The sequence below is a fragment of the Quercus robur genome, chromosome 2 (assembly GCF_932294415.1).
Source record: "Quercus robur chromosome 2, dhQueRobu3.1, whole genome shotgun sequence".
In the NCBI taxonomy this organism is placed as follows: domain Eukaryota; kingdom Viridiplantae; phylum Streptophyta; class Magnoliopsida; order Fagales; family Fagaceae; genus Quercus; species Quercus robur.
Window position 1 is genome coordinate 65,558,118 of NC_065535.1, and position 16,887 is coordinate 65,575,004.

The 16,887-nt window shown below is 35.7% G+C and overlaps 3 protein-coding genes across 3 annotated transcripts; all 3 read right to left on the reverse strand.

Annotated features, from left to right (window-relative positions):
• Nucleotides 1–4,444: 4,444 nt before the first annotated feature.
• LOC126714528 (long chain base biosynthesis protein 2a-like) lies at nucleotides 4,445–9,365 on the reverse strand. Its single transcript, XM_050414713.1, has 11 exons — nucleotides 9,035–9,365; nucleotides 8,859–8,947; nucleotides 8,611–8,756; nucleotides 8,400–8,524; nucleotides 8,221–8,314; nucleotides 7,296–7,459; nucleotides 7,015–7,176; nucleotides 6,031–6,157; nucleotides 5,748–5,914; nucleotides 5,558–5,665; nucleotides 4,445–4,872 (listed from the first exon to the last, which is right to left on the reverse strand). The coding sequence occupies exons 1-11, from the start codon at nucleotides 9,224–9,226 to the stop codon at nucleotides 4,777–4,779; spliced, it is 1,470 nt and encodes a 489-aa protein (XP_050270670.1). The 5' UTR covers nucleotides 9,227–9,365; the 3' UTR covers nucleotides 4,445–4,776.
• Nucleotides 9,366–10,826: 1,461 nt separating this feature from the next.
• Nucleotides 10,827–13,856, reverse strand: LOC126702019 (long chain base biosynthesis protein 2b-like). The gene is made up of 6 exons (XM_050400618.1): nucleotides 13,809–13,856; nucleotides 13,618–13,710; nucleotides 12,626–12,683; nucleotides 11,350–11,516; nucleotides 11,169–11,276; nucleotides 10,827–10,922 (listed from the first exon to the last, which is right to left on the reverse strand). Exons 1-6 carry the CDS (start codon nucleotides 13,854–13,856, stop codon nucleotides 10,827–10,829), a joined length of 570 nt encoding a protein of 189 aa, XP_050256575.1.
• Nucleotides 13,626–14,727, reverse strand: LOC126714529 (uncharacterized). The gene is made up of 2 exons (XM_050414715.1): nucleotides 13,809–14,727; nucleotides 13,626–13,705 (listed from the first exon to the last, which is right to left on the reverse strand). Exon 1 carries the CDS (start codon nucleotides 14,692–14,694, stop codon nucleotides 13,864–13,866), a length of 831 nt encoding a protein of 276 aa, XP_050270672.1. The 5' UTR covers nucleotides 14,695–14,727; the 3' UTR covers nucleotides 13,626–13,705; nucleotides 13,809–13,863.
• Nucleotides 14,728–16,887: the final 2,160 nt, after the last annotated feature.

Consider the following 16,887-nt stretch of genomic DNA (forward strand, 5'->3'; position numbering starts at 1 on the left):
CATACAATACCTAGGTTCTGTCTAAAACTTAGTTTTTAAGTAGTTGGTTTCCCTATAGGTTTGAGTCCGAGGACCATGCAATACCTTGGTTCTGTCCAAAACTTGATTTTTAAGTAGTTGGTTTCCCCATAGGTTTGAGACCGAGGACCATGCAATACCTTGGTTTTGTCCAAAACTTGATTTTTAAGTAGTTGGTTTCACCATAGGTTTGAGTCCGAGGACCATGCAATGCCTTAGTTCTGTCCAAAACTTAGATATTTTCATTAACTAGTTGGTTTCCCCATAGGTTTGAGTCCGAGGACCATGCAATACCTTGGTTCTGTCCAAAATTTGATTTTTAAGTAGTTGGTTTCCCCATAGGTTTGAGTCCGAGGACCATGCAATACCTTAATTCTGTCAAAAACTTGATTTTTAAGTAGTTGGATTCCCCATAGGTTTGAGTCCGAGGACCATGCAATGCCTTAGTTCTGTCCAAAACTTAGATATTTTCATTAACTAGTTGGTTTCCCCATAGGTTTAAGTCCGAGGACCATGCAATACCTTGATTCTGTCCAAAACTTGATTTTTAAGTTTGGGGAAATTAGCCCCTCGGCCAAGGTGTGGGACATTGGTTTGGGGGGACTAGCCCCTCAGCCAAGCCCTTAGAACCATTCGCTCTACTAGCGCTTCGAAGCGTAGCCCTTAATGAAAAAGCATAGCCCCTAATGGAACTTTGTGCTAGAACACTATAACAGGCTATTGGAAGTGACAGAGAGACTTTCTCGACCCACCGCCTGTGCCAACACACAAGTCTTTCCCACAGACGGCGCCAATTGTAAGGACTCGATTTGTAACGATCCCAAAATAGTATTGGGTTCGCACGTAAAAAGGCCCAAATAATATAATTTGTAGAGCGTGGGTTTGAAAGGCTAAGCCTTGGTCACCGGACGGTGGTTAGACATAGAGTTCATACAAATTTAAACTGTGTTCGCTCGAGGAGTCATTCTCCTCGATACGGTCTGGGAGGCTTTGGTTCTTGGCCTTTTTTCCCAGCCTCCTTCCCGGATTTCTTGCTTCCCCTTTTATATTAGCTTGTATCCCTTATCCAACGTCCACGTGTAGGTTCGACTTTCCAGGACTAATACTTGTCCCATCAGCCCATACCCAAAGTGGTTAGGGGTGGTTGTAAAAGCTGAAGAGCATGGTTCTGTCAGGTGCAAAGTATTCAATGGCAGTAATGGCAGCTTTCCCTTTGTCCTTGGTCGCCATACTGTCCAGCGGTCCTTTCTCTATCAACATAAATATTTTAGGTTTTTTTCCCAAAACTGTTCCTATACCATTCTTGCCCTTTCTTTCAGGAGGGCCTCGGGGATGCCGATGATAGAATCATCATCGGCTATGTCTTAAGATTACTTGGACTTTTATTATACGTCCTCGGCTATATCCCTTCTCGGCTCGGGCCTTAGGCCCCAATGTAAAAATGGGTCAGGGTCACAAATTATTGGACCTCACATTTAATATTATAAAAAAAATTAGAAGAATAAATTAATTTTAAAAAAGTGGTAAATTTGCTGATGATTTGGTCTAGTTTGGTTCATTCAGTCCATTTCAGTTCATTTTGGTCACTTTGGTCCAGTTGGTTCACTTTAGTTTGGAATGAGAAAAAGCAGGTTTGAGTTGAAAGTACCTATTTTAAATTAGAATTTATTAAAAATATAGATGACGAAAAAATAATATTATTTTTTAATTGTTTAATTTAATGATTTGTGGTGTTATCTTTCTTTAAGTTCTTTTGCCCCGCTCAGTTAATATTAATATTTTAGTTCTTGAGTAAATTTCACAATCTTAATGTTTTGATATGATATAATTTGAATTTGATGACTAGTTGATGATTTTTATTTTTTATTTTTATAAAGGGATAAGAAATATGATAATTTGTAGCGAATGACTACAACTTCAACACACAAAAATTAACATAGTTACATATTTTGAAAATCTAATTTTTAAATTGCATGTTTTTTATATTCTTAATACGCATGTCAAGTTTCGTGCTAACCGGACATTAATTACTATTTGTCCCATAAACTTATATTTTATGTTAAAAAAAACTTAAAATTTAAATAGTTAAATCATGACATAGCTATTGATTTTTGATCTTTTAGAAATTTTACAACCACGGAAAATTTAAAAGAAAATATAATCAAATTGTGGATTTGTCAAAATTTATATCCAATTAAAAGATATTGAGTGGACTTGTAGTCTTTAGCTACATATTTGTTTATAGACAAAGTTTGTCCAAAAAATAATATAATAAATATTTTCCCTATAATACATAAATAAACGATGCATTCACTTTTGCAAGGTATAATCACACCTTAACTATGATAAAAATAAATAAAAATAAAAATAAAGCCAAGAGCCTCGTATTTTAATTGATTGGCATCTCCTGGTGATTTCAAAGGGGACATCCAGGGTTTGTATTTCCCCTCCCCTAACTATTTAAAAAATATCCTATGATAAAAAAATCTTAACCAAACTTCTTAATCACTTTTTTTTTTTTTTTTTCTCAAGAATTAGATAGCTAGAGAATGAAAATAAATGATGCATTTATTCATATAAGGTATCATTTTGATCAAGGACTTTTATAGGTTTACATTGTACTAACAATGTAAAAAAACAAAAAAAAAGTGTACAATGTTGCACATATTGGTAAAATGACATCTTTGATTAAATTACAAATTACATTTTTAAAACATTTTAATTAATCTAACAAGTTAGGTTTTCTATAAATAAAATGGATGCACTCATTTTCATTAAGTGTTATCTTAATTCATCTAAAGAATACCGTTAATTTATTTAAAAAATTTGTATAAGTATGAAAATAATTGCGTGTTCACCTATATAGTGTGGGTTTGGATTCAGTATTTCTGCTGAATCCTGCGTCGCGTTTTCCCCTTTTTTTTTTTTTTTTTTGCTTTCACGCGTTTAAGGGAGAGACAAAAGTTATTGTTCATGAGACATGTCACTGCTCACGCATTATTTAGCACTGTTGAGCACTGTTCACAGATTAAAGAAATATTAAAAATGGGTCCCACGGTACTATTCACACATTTAAAAATTATTTTGCTACAGTGTTTTCAGTTTTCAGTTTCAGCAACAATAAGTTCAATCCAAACAGACCCATAAGGTGTTATTTACTTATTTTAACTAATTTAGCCAATTTCATTATATATATATTTAAGTGCCTCCTAGACTGAAGTACAAGTTCCAATTGCATATGCAACGGACAATCATACTGAAACAATTTTATACTCGTTTGAAAATAACTTATCTTATTGCCGAATTTTTTTTACTAAAAGTATGCTAAAGTATATTTATATTTTGAAAAGAAATAAAGTTTTAAAAAGTTATACACAAAAGCTAAAAACTAAACTTGTAAGCTCAAGCCAAACACACTTAACGGTGAGTTTAACATCAATTTTAAGTTTTAGCTTTTAAATTTTATGTATAGCTTTTTAAAATGTCATTTTTTTTCCTCTCTTTTTCTCTTTTTTTCAAAAATTTTCAAGATACATTTATACTTTAGCACACTTTCATCAAAAAGTTTTCAACAAAAAGTTAAATAAGTTATTCCCAAACGGACACTAACAGGAACCATATTAAACACAATTACTTCATTTTGTTTATTAATGAATGAAGTCATGACTTCATTCATTAAATCTCCTCTAAAAAAAAGGTGTATTTATTAAAGTCATGACAGGCAATAAGATCAACACATTACAATTTTGAAAAATCAAGAGCTGTTATCCCATTTGGGGCTTCACAAAGAATTATGTTCACACAACCTAGATACTTTTTTTCGCCAGTTTGCATGAGAGCATATATGGTTAAAGCTATCTAATCAGGCTGCATTTCCATGAATTCGTGTTAGGAATGGTGAATCCTGTCATTAGATGGCATTAATCCACCACACTGATATGACAAAGATCAACCAGCTTGGTATGGAAACTAGGCAGGAACCAGCTGAAAATCAACAGCATGACAAAGTCAACAATGTATGGGAAAAACAAAACTGAAAAAGAAAATTATGGCCAGAGAGAGAGAGAGAGAGTATTATTCCATTGGAGCATTTAGCAAGTTTTAATCCCATGACTTTCCAACCAGGGGAAACAATCCCATGACTTCATCCTTCACCTAAACTTAAAGGGGAGAATGTATCCTTTAAGAGTTCATTGCTATTGGCAAGAGTTTTCAATGCTTGGAGCAAAACAACTGTCTAGAAGTAGTAAGGTAAACCACATGGATGGGAAAATTGCCTACCGTCTATGTAAGTCCTGAATCAAGTGCTGTTAAGAGAATCTAATCAACCCCAAATCCCAATAAGGAAGTAGTCAAAAATATATGCATGCTAATAGAATTACCAACAATAAAAATCCAATTTTCACAGAATCACACAAATGAGAGCTCAGCACAAACTTACAGCCGCAGGTTTACATATCATTGAAACACAAGTCACCAGACAAAAGTAGAAAATTTAAACAAAAAAATAGCCCTGCCAGGAGGCCCAAGACATGAGGCTCAATTTACTTTTGTACATATGAACAATTAGAGCAAGGAATAAACCCTATTACAGCAAACGCAATAAATTTCACAGTACTAGTAGTGTAGGTGATGTAGAAGTTAGATTAAAAGAAAACTACAACAATTATCAAGGAAAAAGATTTTTTCTCACACTCCAGCTTCACCAACCTTTCCCGTTGCTGCTTGTAGCTGACAATCTATGCAAAAAGATTTCTCTCATTCCAACTTCAGCATCTTCTCCTCTTCCTGCTGCTTCTTGGGCTCAGCAGGGAAGTATTTTATACCCACCAGATCACCAACCTGACTGATAACCTGGAAAAGAAAAAAAGTCTCAACAGGATTTAACAACAAACGAATTAAAAAAGCATCATAATTTCTCATAAACAACAGAAGTTGTCCGTTGAATTTGGAGAGTCTATTAGAAAAAATGACGAGGTTCATATGTAATATAGCAGTTATCATCCTTCTTCTATCACTTTTACTCCCTGGGGTAAATACTAAATAGTAAAGACATGGAAGAATGTGCTGATGGTCTAATACTGTGGTATACTGGGTAGTGAATTATGTTTAAATAATCTTTAGGATGTCCAAATGGTTGAGAGTTCATTGAACAAAATGACAAGGTTCCTATGTAATATAACAATTATCATCCTTCTTCTATCACTTTTACTCCCTGGGGTAAATAGTAAAGACATGGAAGTTGCTGATAGTCTAATACTGTGGTATACTGGGCATTGAAATATGTTTAAATAATCTTTAGGATGTCCAAATATTTAGCTTGAAAATGCATCTAGGGTGCTACACATCCGTGCAACTCTCTCTCTCTCTCTCTCTCTCTCTCACACACACACACACACACACACATTGAAAAGAATGCATTTGCAACTCTCATATATGAAAGTGACACACCTAGGAAATGAGAATCAATGACAAGAATACACACTGAAATAACCTCTAGTACAAAAACAAAAGAGGAAAAACTTATATTAGAATTTACTTCCAATGCTTGGATGAGGTCCTCCTTAGTATGAGAAGCAGATAGGCATATACGAGCCCTTGCCAACAGTAGTGGGGTTGCTGGAAATGCCACTGTCACAACAGCCACCTGCGACAGCATCATTTAATATCAACATAGACAGTTAGAAAAATCCATAATCAGGGAGCATATCCAGGATGGATGGACTCACATTCTGCTTGAGGCACTCCCGTGAGAAGGCAGGGATTTTTGCTGGATTGTAAAGCATAATTGGCATTACTGGAGAATCATTATCACCAAGAACCTCAAAACCCATTTTCTGCAGTTCCGACCTGAAAAAATTGCTATTCTCCCGTATCCTAGCAAGTTTTTGGGCACCTGCAACGAAACAAAAGCTCATTAAGTTGTCATCCTATAAAGCAGGAGTAAGCTTTGGATACTGATGAAGTACATACACTAAAATTTTTTTTATTAAAAAAAAAAAAAAATCAAACCTCTACTGGTCCCATCCTCTCCAAGAATAACCTTTATGGCAGATATTATTTGTTCTGCAGCTGGTGGTGATATTGAGGTTGCATAAAGATGAGCAGGGCAAGTGTATTTCAAGTATTGAATAAGCTCCTGAAATAAATACAAGTTTCAGTGACATTAAATGCAACTCAGACTTCAAATTTAGTTTTGCTCTACTACATATTGACACTTCCAAGAGAAAACAATTATATAGAAAAATTAATATATATACGCCAAAGATTTAATCCCATTTAAAACATAACTGCTGCTTATTCCTTGAAGACTACTCTACAAATGAAGAAAAAAACCAAATGATAAACATAATAACAGCAGCATGACAATGATGTTTTGTAACAGTAACACATACAGCGGCTTTTCTGCTTTATCATTACTTAATCCTCCCCAATGCTGGATCTAATAGAGTACTTAGAGAGCAAACTTAGAAATCATGTGGGGTTTATCACTGATGAAAAACATTGATCTCAAAGTTTAAAGCTCCATCAATGTGTAATTTGGCTAACCCAAGAAAACTGACATAAGTCCACAAGGCCACACTACTTAACGACAACTAAATTTGACGATGCTCATTGAATCTCGTCAACCATATATATGTCAACATAGCAGGGGTTCCTATGCATCAACTTTGTGCTCCATAGTTAGCCTTGGACTATAAATGAGAAATATAAGTAGAACACAATTTATATTCATGATATGATTACAGATGATACCGCAATGTAGATGGTGCAGAATATCAAGATCATGTTAAATTTTAGTGGAAGTCCCATAGTATGAATAACATGTTCTCAAGTTGCCAACTGACCTTGATTTCTATCAAAGCAGGAGATTAAAAAAATGAACAAACTGCAAAGGACAACATATATTATGCCTCATATATATACACTGGCCATATCGTCATCCACACTGTTAACCAGATGTAAAGTATACTCAAAAAATAGTGCAAAAGCAACCTTGGATCCTGCAATGTAGCCGCCACATGATCCAAATGACTTGGTAAAAGTCCCCATCATTATATCTACATCAACAGGATCCACGCCCAAGAGCTCACAAACACCTCTTCCTGTTTTCCCTACTGCACCAATACTGTGGGCCTCATCCAGATACGTATATGCCTATGATGAAGTATGAAGACCATAAGAATAACAAGAAAAGTGAAAAAGCTTAACCTCACTACGGCTGCTTAAAAATTATGAGTTGATTAACATCTATTAAAGCTACCATGTAGCACAACCTTATATTTTTTACAGATTGCAATAATATCAGGAAGTTTGCAGAGCTCCCCTTCCATGCTGTAGATCCCCTCAACAATAACAATTATCTTTTTCCAAGGCCTATGAGTCCGTGGTTGTCCTTCAGCAATTCGCTCTCTCAAAACTTCCTCCAAGTGAGAGGGTGCTGTAACCAAGTTGGTGAAGGCGAAACATGAGTTAAAATGCTCAAACCTATATTCCTGAGAATATAATTTGCATCAAAAGGAAGCATCATAATGAGCATATATGTATAATACACTATCCTAGTCAGCAGCAGCTGAGTAGTGTGCCCACATTATGGAGGTGGATTAGGAAAAAGGTACATTACTGGCATCAAGAGTCAGTTACAGTCTTTTCAAAGTGATCCTTTTGCAATTAACTATAAGATATCTATCTTTCCTCCTTTTCTAGTGTTGATAAAGCTGACATGTCACCATCTGAAATCCTACATATGTTTCAGATTTTCTACATTCATCTATCATTAATTTTCTACATATGTTTCAGGGGAAATTAAAATTTATCCACTTGCAGTTTGGCCCTATCACAATTTAATCCAAACTTTTACATTTGACCCCTAAGATTTGGACGAAAATGAAATCATTATGGTTCCGTCCGAAGACCTGCTAATGATTTCATTTTAATCCAAATTTTAGGAGGTCAAAACGAAGCAATTGAAAAGCATATGGTACTGAATTGTGATAGGACCAAATCACAAGGGATAAGTTGTAATTGAAAGTTTTTCCGCAAAATACAAAATCTGTTAATGTGGACAGAACCTTAAAGATTTCATTTTACTCCAAACCTTAGGGGGGTCAAATGTAGCAATTGAAAGTTTGTGAACTAAATTTTGATAAGACCAAACCACAACAGATAAATTGTAATTTTCCCTAGATTATAAATGCTTACTATTGTGCTGGAAAACACGAACTGTAGCTCCAGATCCTCGCGCACCATTGACAATGGAGTTATGATTCAAAGAATCACTAATGATCAAACCTCCCTGTAAATAAAACGATGTAACTAGCTCAAGATCACATACAAGATCAATCTTTATAAAGTGCTTTGAATCAATTAATTGCACATACCTTTCCCATCAGGACTGGAAGGACAGCGGAGTTTGTTACATACCCCATACCGAAAACAATTGCAGCTGGTTTTCCAACAAAGTTTGCAACAAACTTTTCCAATTCTTCATGCAATGAAGTAGTGCCTGATAGGAAAAACCACATTAAATGACAACTCTAGTAGACAAAGTACCTAACTTTTAAGGAATTTTTCACATAACAAAAAACCCACCCGCGTCTACGCGGCTACTACAAGTGCTTGGCGAATACTTCTTCATCGACTCAATTACCCGCGGCGTGCAGTATTCATCTGACGCCGCGAAGCCAAGGTAGTTGTATGATCCTAAGTTAAGGCATTTACTTATCTTTGAGGTTCGTCTGCATTCAGTTTATACACACAATTTTCAACACAACATCCTTAAATTAAAACAAAGGCAGGCTATAGATTGAGCTTTTAATACAACACAACATGAATCTTACATTAGAGTCTTGTTATTGTCGTTGGAGTAACGTTCGACCACATCAAACCAAGCATCAGGAGCACTTGATATCGGTCGACCAAAACAGTCCTGGTGAATTTTTCAAAGAAAACACATAGTTTATAGTTGTAATAATATGACAGCTCTATTCCCAGCTTTAACGACGTCGTGTAATACCTGAATTCGAAGATACAACCTGCGAATATAGAAATCCTCGAGGCCTAAGCAAATTGGAGCATAGCCTTGAAGGTTGTTAGAGCTATACCAGTCGGTGATTTTGCGGAAGCTATCTCTGATTTGGCCGAAAACGAAGAGCAATACGTAGCTGAAGAATGTGGTTAATGCTGTTAAATACGGAATCGCTATCATTTTGTTTTTCAGGTTTCAGGAGCTTTGGACTTTCAGATTCAGGAGAGAGAGACCGATCTTTATGTTTCTTCGAGTTTTTGGGTGCCTCTCAATTTTGGGACCCAATGGCCCGGCTCGGCCTGAGGCGGCTTTTACCGGACCTGGCTCTATCGATAACTTTCATTTAGCAAACGACAAGATAACGCTATTATATTTATAAATCCAGTAAACAGGTGACTTTGTTAATAAATCGTTTTAAAAAAAAAGTTTTGATATTGTTTTCATGAAAAATAAAATGTTAGAATGTAAAATTTACCTTCTATATTTCGATAAAATTCATTTCAGTCTTCTAATTTTTAAATTAATTTAATTAAGATTTTTTTTTTCAACTTTTGTTATATGTTGGGTTAATTTTCCAATTTTTTAAACTCTTCTTCAAATTTTTTAAATTAAAAAATTCAATTAATATTGAAAATTATTTACCAGATTAAAAAAAATTAACAAAAATTGATGGAAATGTCTTAATTGAATAAATATGAAACTTTAGAGGACTGAAATGAGCGAAAGTAAAGTTAAATGGCTAAAATGAATTATGAAAAAACTTAAAAAAGTGAGTTTCGCATTTTAGTCAAAATATAAATAATAAAAAACTGTTATAAAAATTAATTTATTTTATCTTTTCTCATAAAATTAAAAAAAAAAAAAAAAAAAAAAAAAAACATTTCCTAAATCAATGCACTTAAGGCATCGGTTAACTTTTCCCTATATTTATGAGGAAATTTTAATGAATGTCTAAAGACATTGGTTTATGAAATATTTTTAAAATTCTTTATAAAAAAGTTTTAAAATTTTTTCACAACTTTTTATAATTTTCATAAAAGTGGTATCAAAATTTTCCTTTAAAATCGATTAACAAATGTCCTAAATCCTAAGTCACCACCTTGTAAATATTATACTTATTTGCAAGAAAAATTATTTTTCCTTTTCTTTTGATTTAAAATTCTATGGTTTACAGGCTTTTTGGTTTTTGCTGAATGCGGTGCGGTTTGGGCGGGTAGGGTGGGAACAAACAAGCCTGGACCATTTGGACAAGAGGTAGGGCCAGATTGCTCAATAACATTTATTTGTCATATTTAGCCATTTCTATTATTGATAGAAGTTCCCACAGAACCAGAACCAAATCCATTCACAGCTGCATCAATCATTGAAAGACAAGACAGAAGTGGATAACTTAAGGAACATGCATAGCAATAAATACGATTTGTGTCATTTTCAACTATTTTTTTAATTGGTCACTTCAGTTTATAAGATTTTTATAAGACAATTTGTAGTATCTAATTTAAACAAAAAGATAGTCCTAGCAGAATATATGAGTCTCAATTTACTCTTGTACATGTGAACAGTGAGGATCTCTTAGAGTTAGATCCACTTGGAGCAAGGTATAACCCATATTACAGCAAATACAACAAATTACACAGTAGGGCAGGTGATTCCACAGAAGTAAGCTTAAAGGAAAATACCAAGCAAGGCAAAAGATTGTATTTTACACTCCAGCTTCACCAACCTTAACCCTTGCTGGTTGCTTATTGTTTATAACTGACAATTGAGGCAAAAAGCTCTCTCATTCCAACTTCAGCATCTTTTCCTCTTGTTGCTGCTTCTTTGGTTCAGCACCAAAGAATTTTATACCCACCAGATCACCAACCTGACTGATTACCTGGAAAAGAAAACAATTTCAAATTCAATAATGTACTAATGATCTAATATAACATATATAATCGTTCCTGCACCACCTTTACTTGCTTGGATATATACAAGAAGAATGTACTAATAGCCTAAGCCTATACTGGAAAAGAATGCATTTGCAACTATACACACGTAGGAAATAAGAATCAATGAGGATAAGTACTGAAATGACCAAAATTACAGCCAGAAATTAGGAAAAGGTTATACTAGAATTTACCTCCAAGGCTTTGACCGGCTCTTCCTTAGTATGAGAAGTGGATAAGCATATACGAGCTCTTCCCAACAGCAGCGGGGTTGCTGGAAATGCCACTATCACAACAGCCACCTGCAACATCATCATTTAACAAATACAGTTAAAAAATATATATCAGGGAACATATCCGGATGGATGGACTCACATTCTCCTTAAGGCACTTTCGTGAGAAAGCTACGATTTTTGCTGGATTGTAAAGCATAATTGGCATTACTGGAGAATCATTATCACCAAGAACCTCGAAACCCATTTTCTGCAGTTCCAACCTAAAAAAGTTGCTATTCTCCCGTACTCGAGCAAATTTTTGGGCACCTACATGGAAACAAAAGCTCATTAAATTGTAGTCATATAAAGCAGGAGTAAGCTTTGGAAAATAATGAAGTCCAGGCAGTAAAAGTTAAAATTAAGTATACCAAAGAAAATAAGTTCAAACCTCTACTGGTCCATCCTCCCCAAGAATAACCTTTATGGCAGAGATTATTTGTTCTGCAACTGGTGGTGACATTGAGGTTGAATACAGATGAGCGGGGCAAGTGTATTTCAAGTATTGAATAAGCTCCTGAAGAAAAAATCAAGTTTCAACTACACTAAATGCAACTCAGACTTTGAATTTTTTTTACTCAACTATATATTGACAATTCTAAGAGAAAATAATTTTACATTAGAGTTGACATTTGAACACCAAAGTTTTCAATTTTATTGAAAACATGACAGACTTGTGCTTAGTACTTGAGACCTGTTCTACATGTAACATCCAAAACATGACAATCGTATATTTTACAGATACAGTGGCTTTCCTATCACTACTACATTTTTCTCAATATTGGATCCAGTAAAGTATTTAGAGGGCAATCCCATAATTCATGTAGAGTTTATGACTGATCAAAAAATACATGATCTCAAAGTTTGAAGTTCCTTCAATGTGTAATTTGGGTAACCCAAGAAAACCACTAAAAGTACACAAGGTCCACACCACTCAACCTCAACTAAGTTTGTTGGTGCTCTCTGAATCTGTTGTCAGTCATGCAGATGTAATAACATATCAGGGGTTCCTATACATCAACTTTGTACTCTATACTTACTGTTGGACAATAAATAAGAAATATAAGTAAAATACAATTTATATGAAGGATGGTATAAATGAATGACAAGTCTCTCAAGTCATCAACTGACCTAGATTTATATCAATTCAGGAAGTAAAAGATTGCAATAATTGCAAATGATGGGTATATATTGTGCTTTCTATATATTTTGGCCAGATTGTGATCCACACTGTTCACCAGATGTAAAGTATGCTTAAAATGGTGCAGAAGTAACCTTGGATCCTGCAATGTAGCCGCCGCATGATCCAAAGGACTTGGTAAAAGTTCCCATCATTATATCTACATCAGCAGGATCCACACCTCAGAGCTCACAAACACCTCTTCCCGTTTTTCCTATTGCTCCAATGCTGTGGGCCTCATCCAAATATATGTATGCCTATGAAGTAGTAGAAAGATTATAAGAATGACAAGAAAAGTTAAAAAAGCTGAACCTCATTATGGTTACTCAAAAAGCATAAAAGTTGAGTTCATCTATGAAATTTACCATCTTGAACAACCCTATATTTTTTTGCAGATTGCAACAATCTCAGGAAGTTTGTAGAGCTCCCCTTCCATGCTGTAGATCCCCTCAACAATAACAATTATCTTCTTCCAGGGTCTATGAGTCCGTGGTTGTCCCTCAGCAATTTGCTTTCTCAAAACTTCCTCCAAGTGAGAGGGTGCTGTACACAAGTTGGAGAAGGAGAAACATAAGCAATATACTCAAAAGTACATTCTTGGAAGTATAATTTGCATCCAAAAAAAGCATCATAATGATGATTTATACAATTATAATAATGAAGGATTAGCAATGAGTTTTGCTAACCTGTTGTTGTGCCATGTCAATAACCTTTCTTGACTCTTCTTCTCCCCATAATCCCTCACCTTACCATTACACTTCCTCCAATCCTTAACTTTTTTTCTCTATCTTCATTTCTATAAATTTGTTATTACTCTCTCTACAACTTTCTTCCATTGATTTCATGTTCTATGAACAACAAAGATGATTACTATCTTTCTTTCTTCAATCTTCTTCTTTTTGTAGTGGATTTCTACTTCTTTCTTGCGGGTCTACTTTTAGTTGATATGTTTTGGTGTTTTGATTCCCCATCACAAGTCCTCTCTCTCTCTCACTTACGATTTTGGTATAAATTTATTTTGGCTTAACATTTTTAGTTTTTTGGGAAGTAAATTATGTTTCTATAGCATTACACTCTTGGCTATGTATTTGAATGAAACTGCCAACTGTTTTAAGTAATTGTCTATTACAAAGGCCATTTCTTATTTTCAAAATGTACATTATTAAACAGACAGATGCTATATATACTTACTGTTGTGCTGGAAAACGTGAATTTTTGCTCCAGATCCTCGTGCACCATGACAATGGAGTTATTGTTCAAAGAATCACTGATGATCAAACTGCCCTACAAATGAACATTGTAAACAGCTCAAAATCACATGTAAGAAAAATTAAAAACACTCTTTTACAAGGTGTTTAAATTATTTAACTGCATATACGTACCTTCCCAATCAAGACTGGGAGGATAGCAGAGTTTGTTACATACCCCATGCCAAAACTATTGCATCTTGTTACAATCAAGGTGTTTGGTACTGCCATTGTTTTTCTTTCTTTTTTTTGAGAATGAAAATTGCACTTGTATTAAAAAATCAAGGAAGGCTGAAATCAGCCTAAACTCAAGGATGTCTAGTGGTACATCTTCCATCCAGACATTTAAATTTTGTGAAAGAATTGCCCTTCTAGCTAATGAGTGGGCGGCTTTATTTCCTGCCCGACCTACATGGCTAAAACAGATGCTAGAAAACAAAGGAAACAATGCTTTAACATCCTGTATCAAGCGACCATGTAAGGCCACTGAGGGACCATTATTCTTGAGATCCTTGTAAACGATCTCCGAGTCGCCTTCCAAGACAGCTTTATTAAAACCAATTTCAAGGGCGAACTCTGCCGCTTTCCTCGCTGCCATTGCTTCAACCTGCGTAACTGTTGTTGGGAGCTGAACTTGCTGAGACATTGATGCCATGACTTCCCCATCTGAATTCCGAATGATGACACCTATCCCTGCTCTTCCTTGCTCCGCAAAAACCGCTCCATCATAGTTAACCTTGTAAAAATCCCTATTTGGTGGCTTCCATCTGGTGTGTTTTCGGTGCTGCATCTTCAGAGTTGCTGAATGAAAACTTTGGAACTCCCTTTTCCTTTCCTTTGCCAGCAGTAGAATCTGATCTATTGGGCATGCACTCTCCTTAAAGTGTAGCTGATTTCTTCGGTTCCACACAGCCCAACCCGTGAAGGCCAGGAGTGCTACATCCTTTTTTTCCAAGAAAGCATGACTGGAAATTTCCTTCACACTACTCCCCTGCATACCCGATATCCATGGTACTGACATTGTTCAAATACAACAAAAAGGAAGAAAGAGAAACGGCCAAAGTTCTGAAATTTTGATAATAATAGTCGTAAATGCATTTTTAGTTCCTATATTTTGGTTTATTTTTATTTTGATTTTTACATTTTAATTTTATCACTTTTAGTTCCTAAACCAATTAATGCATGTTATTTTCGTCATTTCCGTCAGTTAACCGACGAAAATAATCGAGGTGGCTGCCGAAGGAATTAAAATATTATATAAAAAAATGTCGCATCAACATCTAATTTTTTTAAAAAATAATTTATCAATTTTAACTAAATAAAAAAGAAAAAACAGAATTAAAAACAATAAGAACACAAAAAACAAACCCAAAACCAAACATAAACTCAAATTTAAAAACACAAACAACACAAAAACAAACAAAAAAGAAGGAATCCAAAATCCCAAAATGGCAGAACACACAAGAGCATAAACCCAAAAAAATCATACAAACCTAGAAATCAAACACAGAAAAATCATAAAAGAATATTGTAATAAAACTTGATTGCTCAACACAAACCCAGCTCTGAGTAGGAATCCCATAGTAGACTTCTCCCTTCTCCCTTCTCCCCATCGCTAGACCATACCCTTTTCTTACCTCTGACCCATGACCTACCACCCCTATATTGACTAGGTACAAGTGGTGGTGCCTGAACCTTGTGCGTGCTCCACTCCCATATGAGTCCATGGCTTGTCTGGTGCTCATGCATTTGCCATTGCCTGCGAGTTTTTTTGGCCTTGCTGCATGTTTTGCTACTCGTTTTAACTCTTTGTGGCATGGATGAATCATTAGGTCTTCATTCTTTGCATCTTGTTTCTTCTTTAGGCTGAGTATTGCTTGGGTATGGGCCTTTTCTTTTGTAATTCAGCCCTTGTCTCTTTTTACTTCCTGTTCATGGTCAACTGGTATTCCTCCCACGCCACTGCATTACTTCTGCCATGATATCACTTAACTTGTGTCTACTAGGCCTTCTTTGGGCCTGCCATGTATTATTCTTTCTCTTATTTCACATTGTCCAGCATCTCTGCTGGCTTATTTCTCATACCATCTTGGGCTTCCTCGGCCTATTTTATCCTTTTGGGCGTCCTTGGCCCGCTTCATTCCTTTGGGCATCCTCGACCATCTCTTTCTTTCATTCCTATGGGCTTTTGTTAAATCATTTAGGCTTCCTCGGCCCAATTACCATATCTTTTGCTTTTAGGTTTATTGGTCTTTAAACCAATCTCATTTACTAATCCCTCTCTTTGGGCTCCTCCAGCCCCTTTTTGCTTACTTTCTACTTCTTATGATTCCCATGGGCTTGCTACTTCCTTCTTTGGGGCTCCTTTGGGCCCATTTGCTTTCCTTGGAGCCCTTTTACTATTTTGTGGGCCTGCGTACCATCATTCCTGTTATTCAGGCTTAATGATTTTTCTTACTTTGCTAATTCTCCTTTCTTCACCCCTTTTATATTGTTGGGCTTTTTCTTGTCATTGGCCCTTTTTGCCAAAATGGGCATCAACATTTAGCCCCCTGAGCATATGAATTGCTCATACGGTTCATATGCTAATAAAAAGTCTCTTTCTCTCTCTCTTTCTTTTTCACGGGTTTTTTTGAACAGTGGGCCCCGCCTTATTTTCTTTCTTGCCGTGAACAATGTTGTCTCTTCGAATTTTTCAGTTTAGCAATTATTCTGAAACGCAACTTCTGTTTCATTAATACGATGCTTCTTTTGATGGCTGATTCTTTCCCTTCCCATCATTTGCACAAAACACCTTTTCATTTCCCTCTCCTTCACCGTGTCTTCTTCCTCAAAACATTCTCACCACTCTATTCTGATCAAATATCCCATCATGACACCGACGAAAGGCGAGAGTTTTTCTCGCCGTAAGGAGAAAGAGATTGCTACCGACGATCACGCCACCAAAACCACAGGCGAAGATGCTCACCTCTCAGAATCGGAATGCTTCGAGGAGGAGGAAGGGAGTTGCGATCCAGATAGTGAATGTGCTCCCCTCATTGATCCGTGGTATGATACCCACATGCATTTCTTGGTGGTGCCCAGTGATTACTTGCCTCCACCGCTAGGTTGCATATGGCTCTCCATTTGTCACCGTGACACAGAGGTGTCTCGGGCCCCTTTGGCTTCCTCGATCCCCGATCTTGATATACGCCAAGAAAATTCGCTTGTCCAT

Coding starts and splice junctions, on each gene's coding strand:
- LOC126714529 (XM_050414715.1), bottom strand. CDS start 14,694: ATGTCAGTACCATGGATATCGGGTATGCAGGGGAGTAGTGTGAAGGAA.
- LOC126714528 (XM_050414713.1), bottom strand. CDS start 9,226: ATGATAGCGATTCCGTATTTAACAGCATTAACCACATTCTTCAGCTAC. Junction 6,158..7,014: donor GCTACATTGCAGGATCCAAG/GTTGCTTTTGCA, acceptor TATTTATTTCAG/GAGCTTATTCAATACTTGAA. Junction 5,915..6,030: donor AGAGGATGGGACCAGTAGAG/GTTTGATTTTTT, acceptor GTTTCGTTGCAG/GTGCCCAAAAACTTGCTAGG.
- LOC126702019 (XM_050400618.1), bottom strand. CDS start 13,856: ATGGGGTATGTAACAAACTCTGCTATCCTCCCAGTCTTGATTGGGAAG. Junction 13,711..13,808: donor TCCCAGTCTTGATTGGGAAG/GTACGTATATGC, acceptor GTTCATTTGTAG/GGCAGTTTGATCATCAGTGA. Junction 10,923..11,168: donor AGCCGGTCAAAGCCTTGGAG/GTAAATTCTAGT, acceptor TTTCTTTTCCAG/GTAATCAGTCAGGTTGGTGA.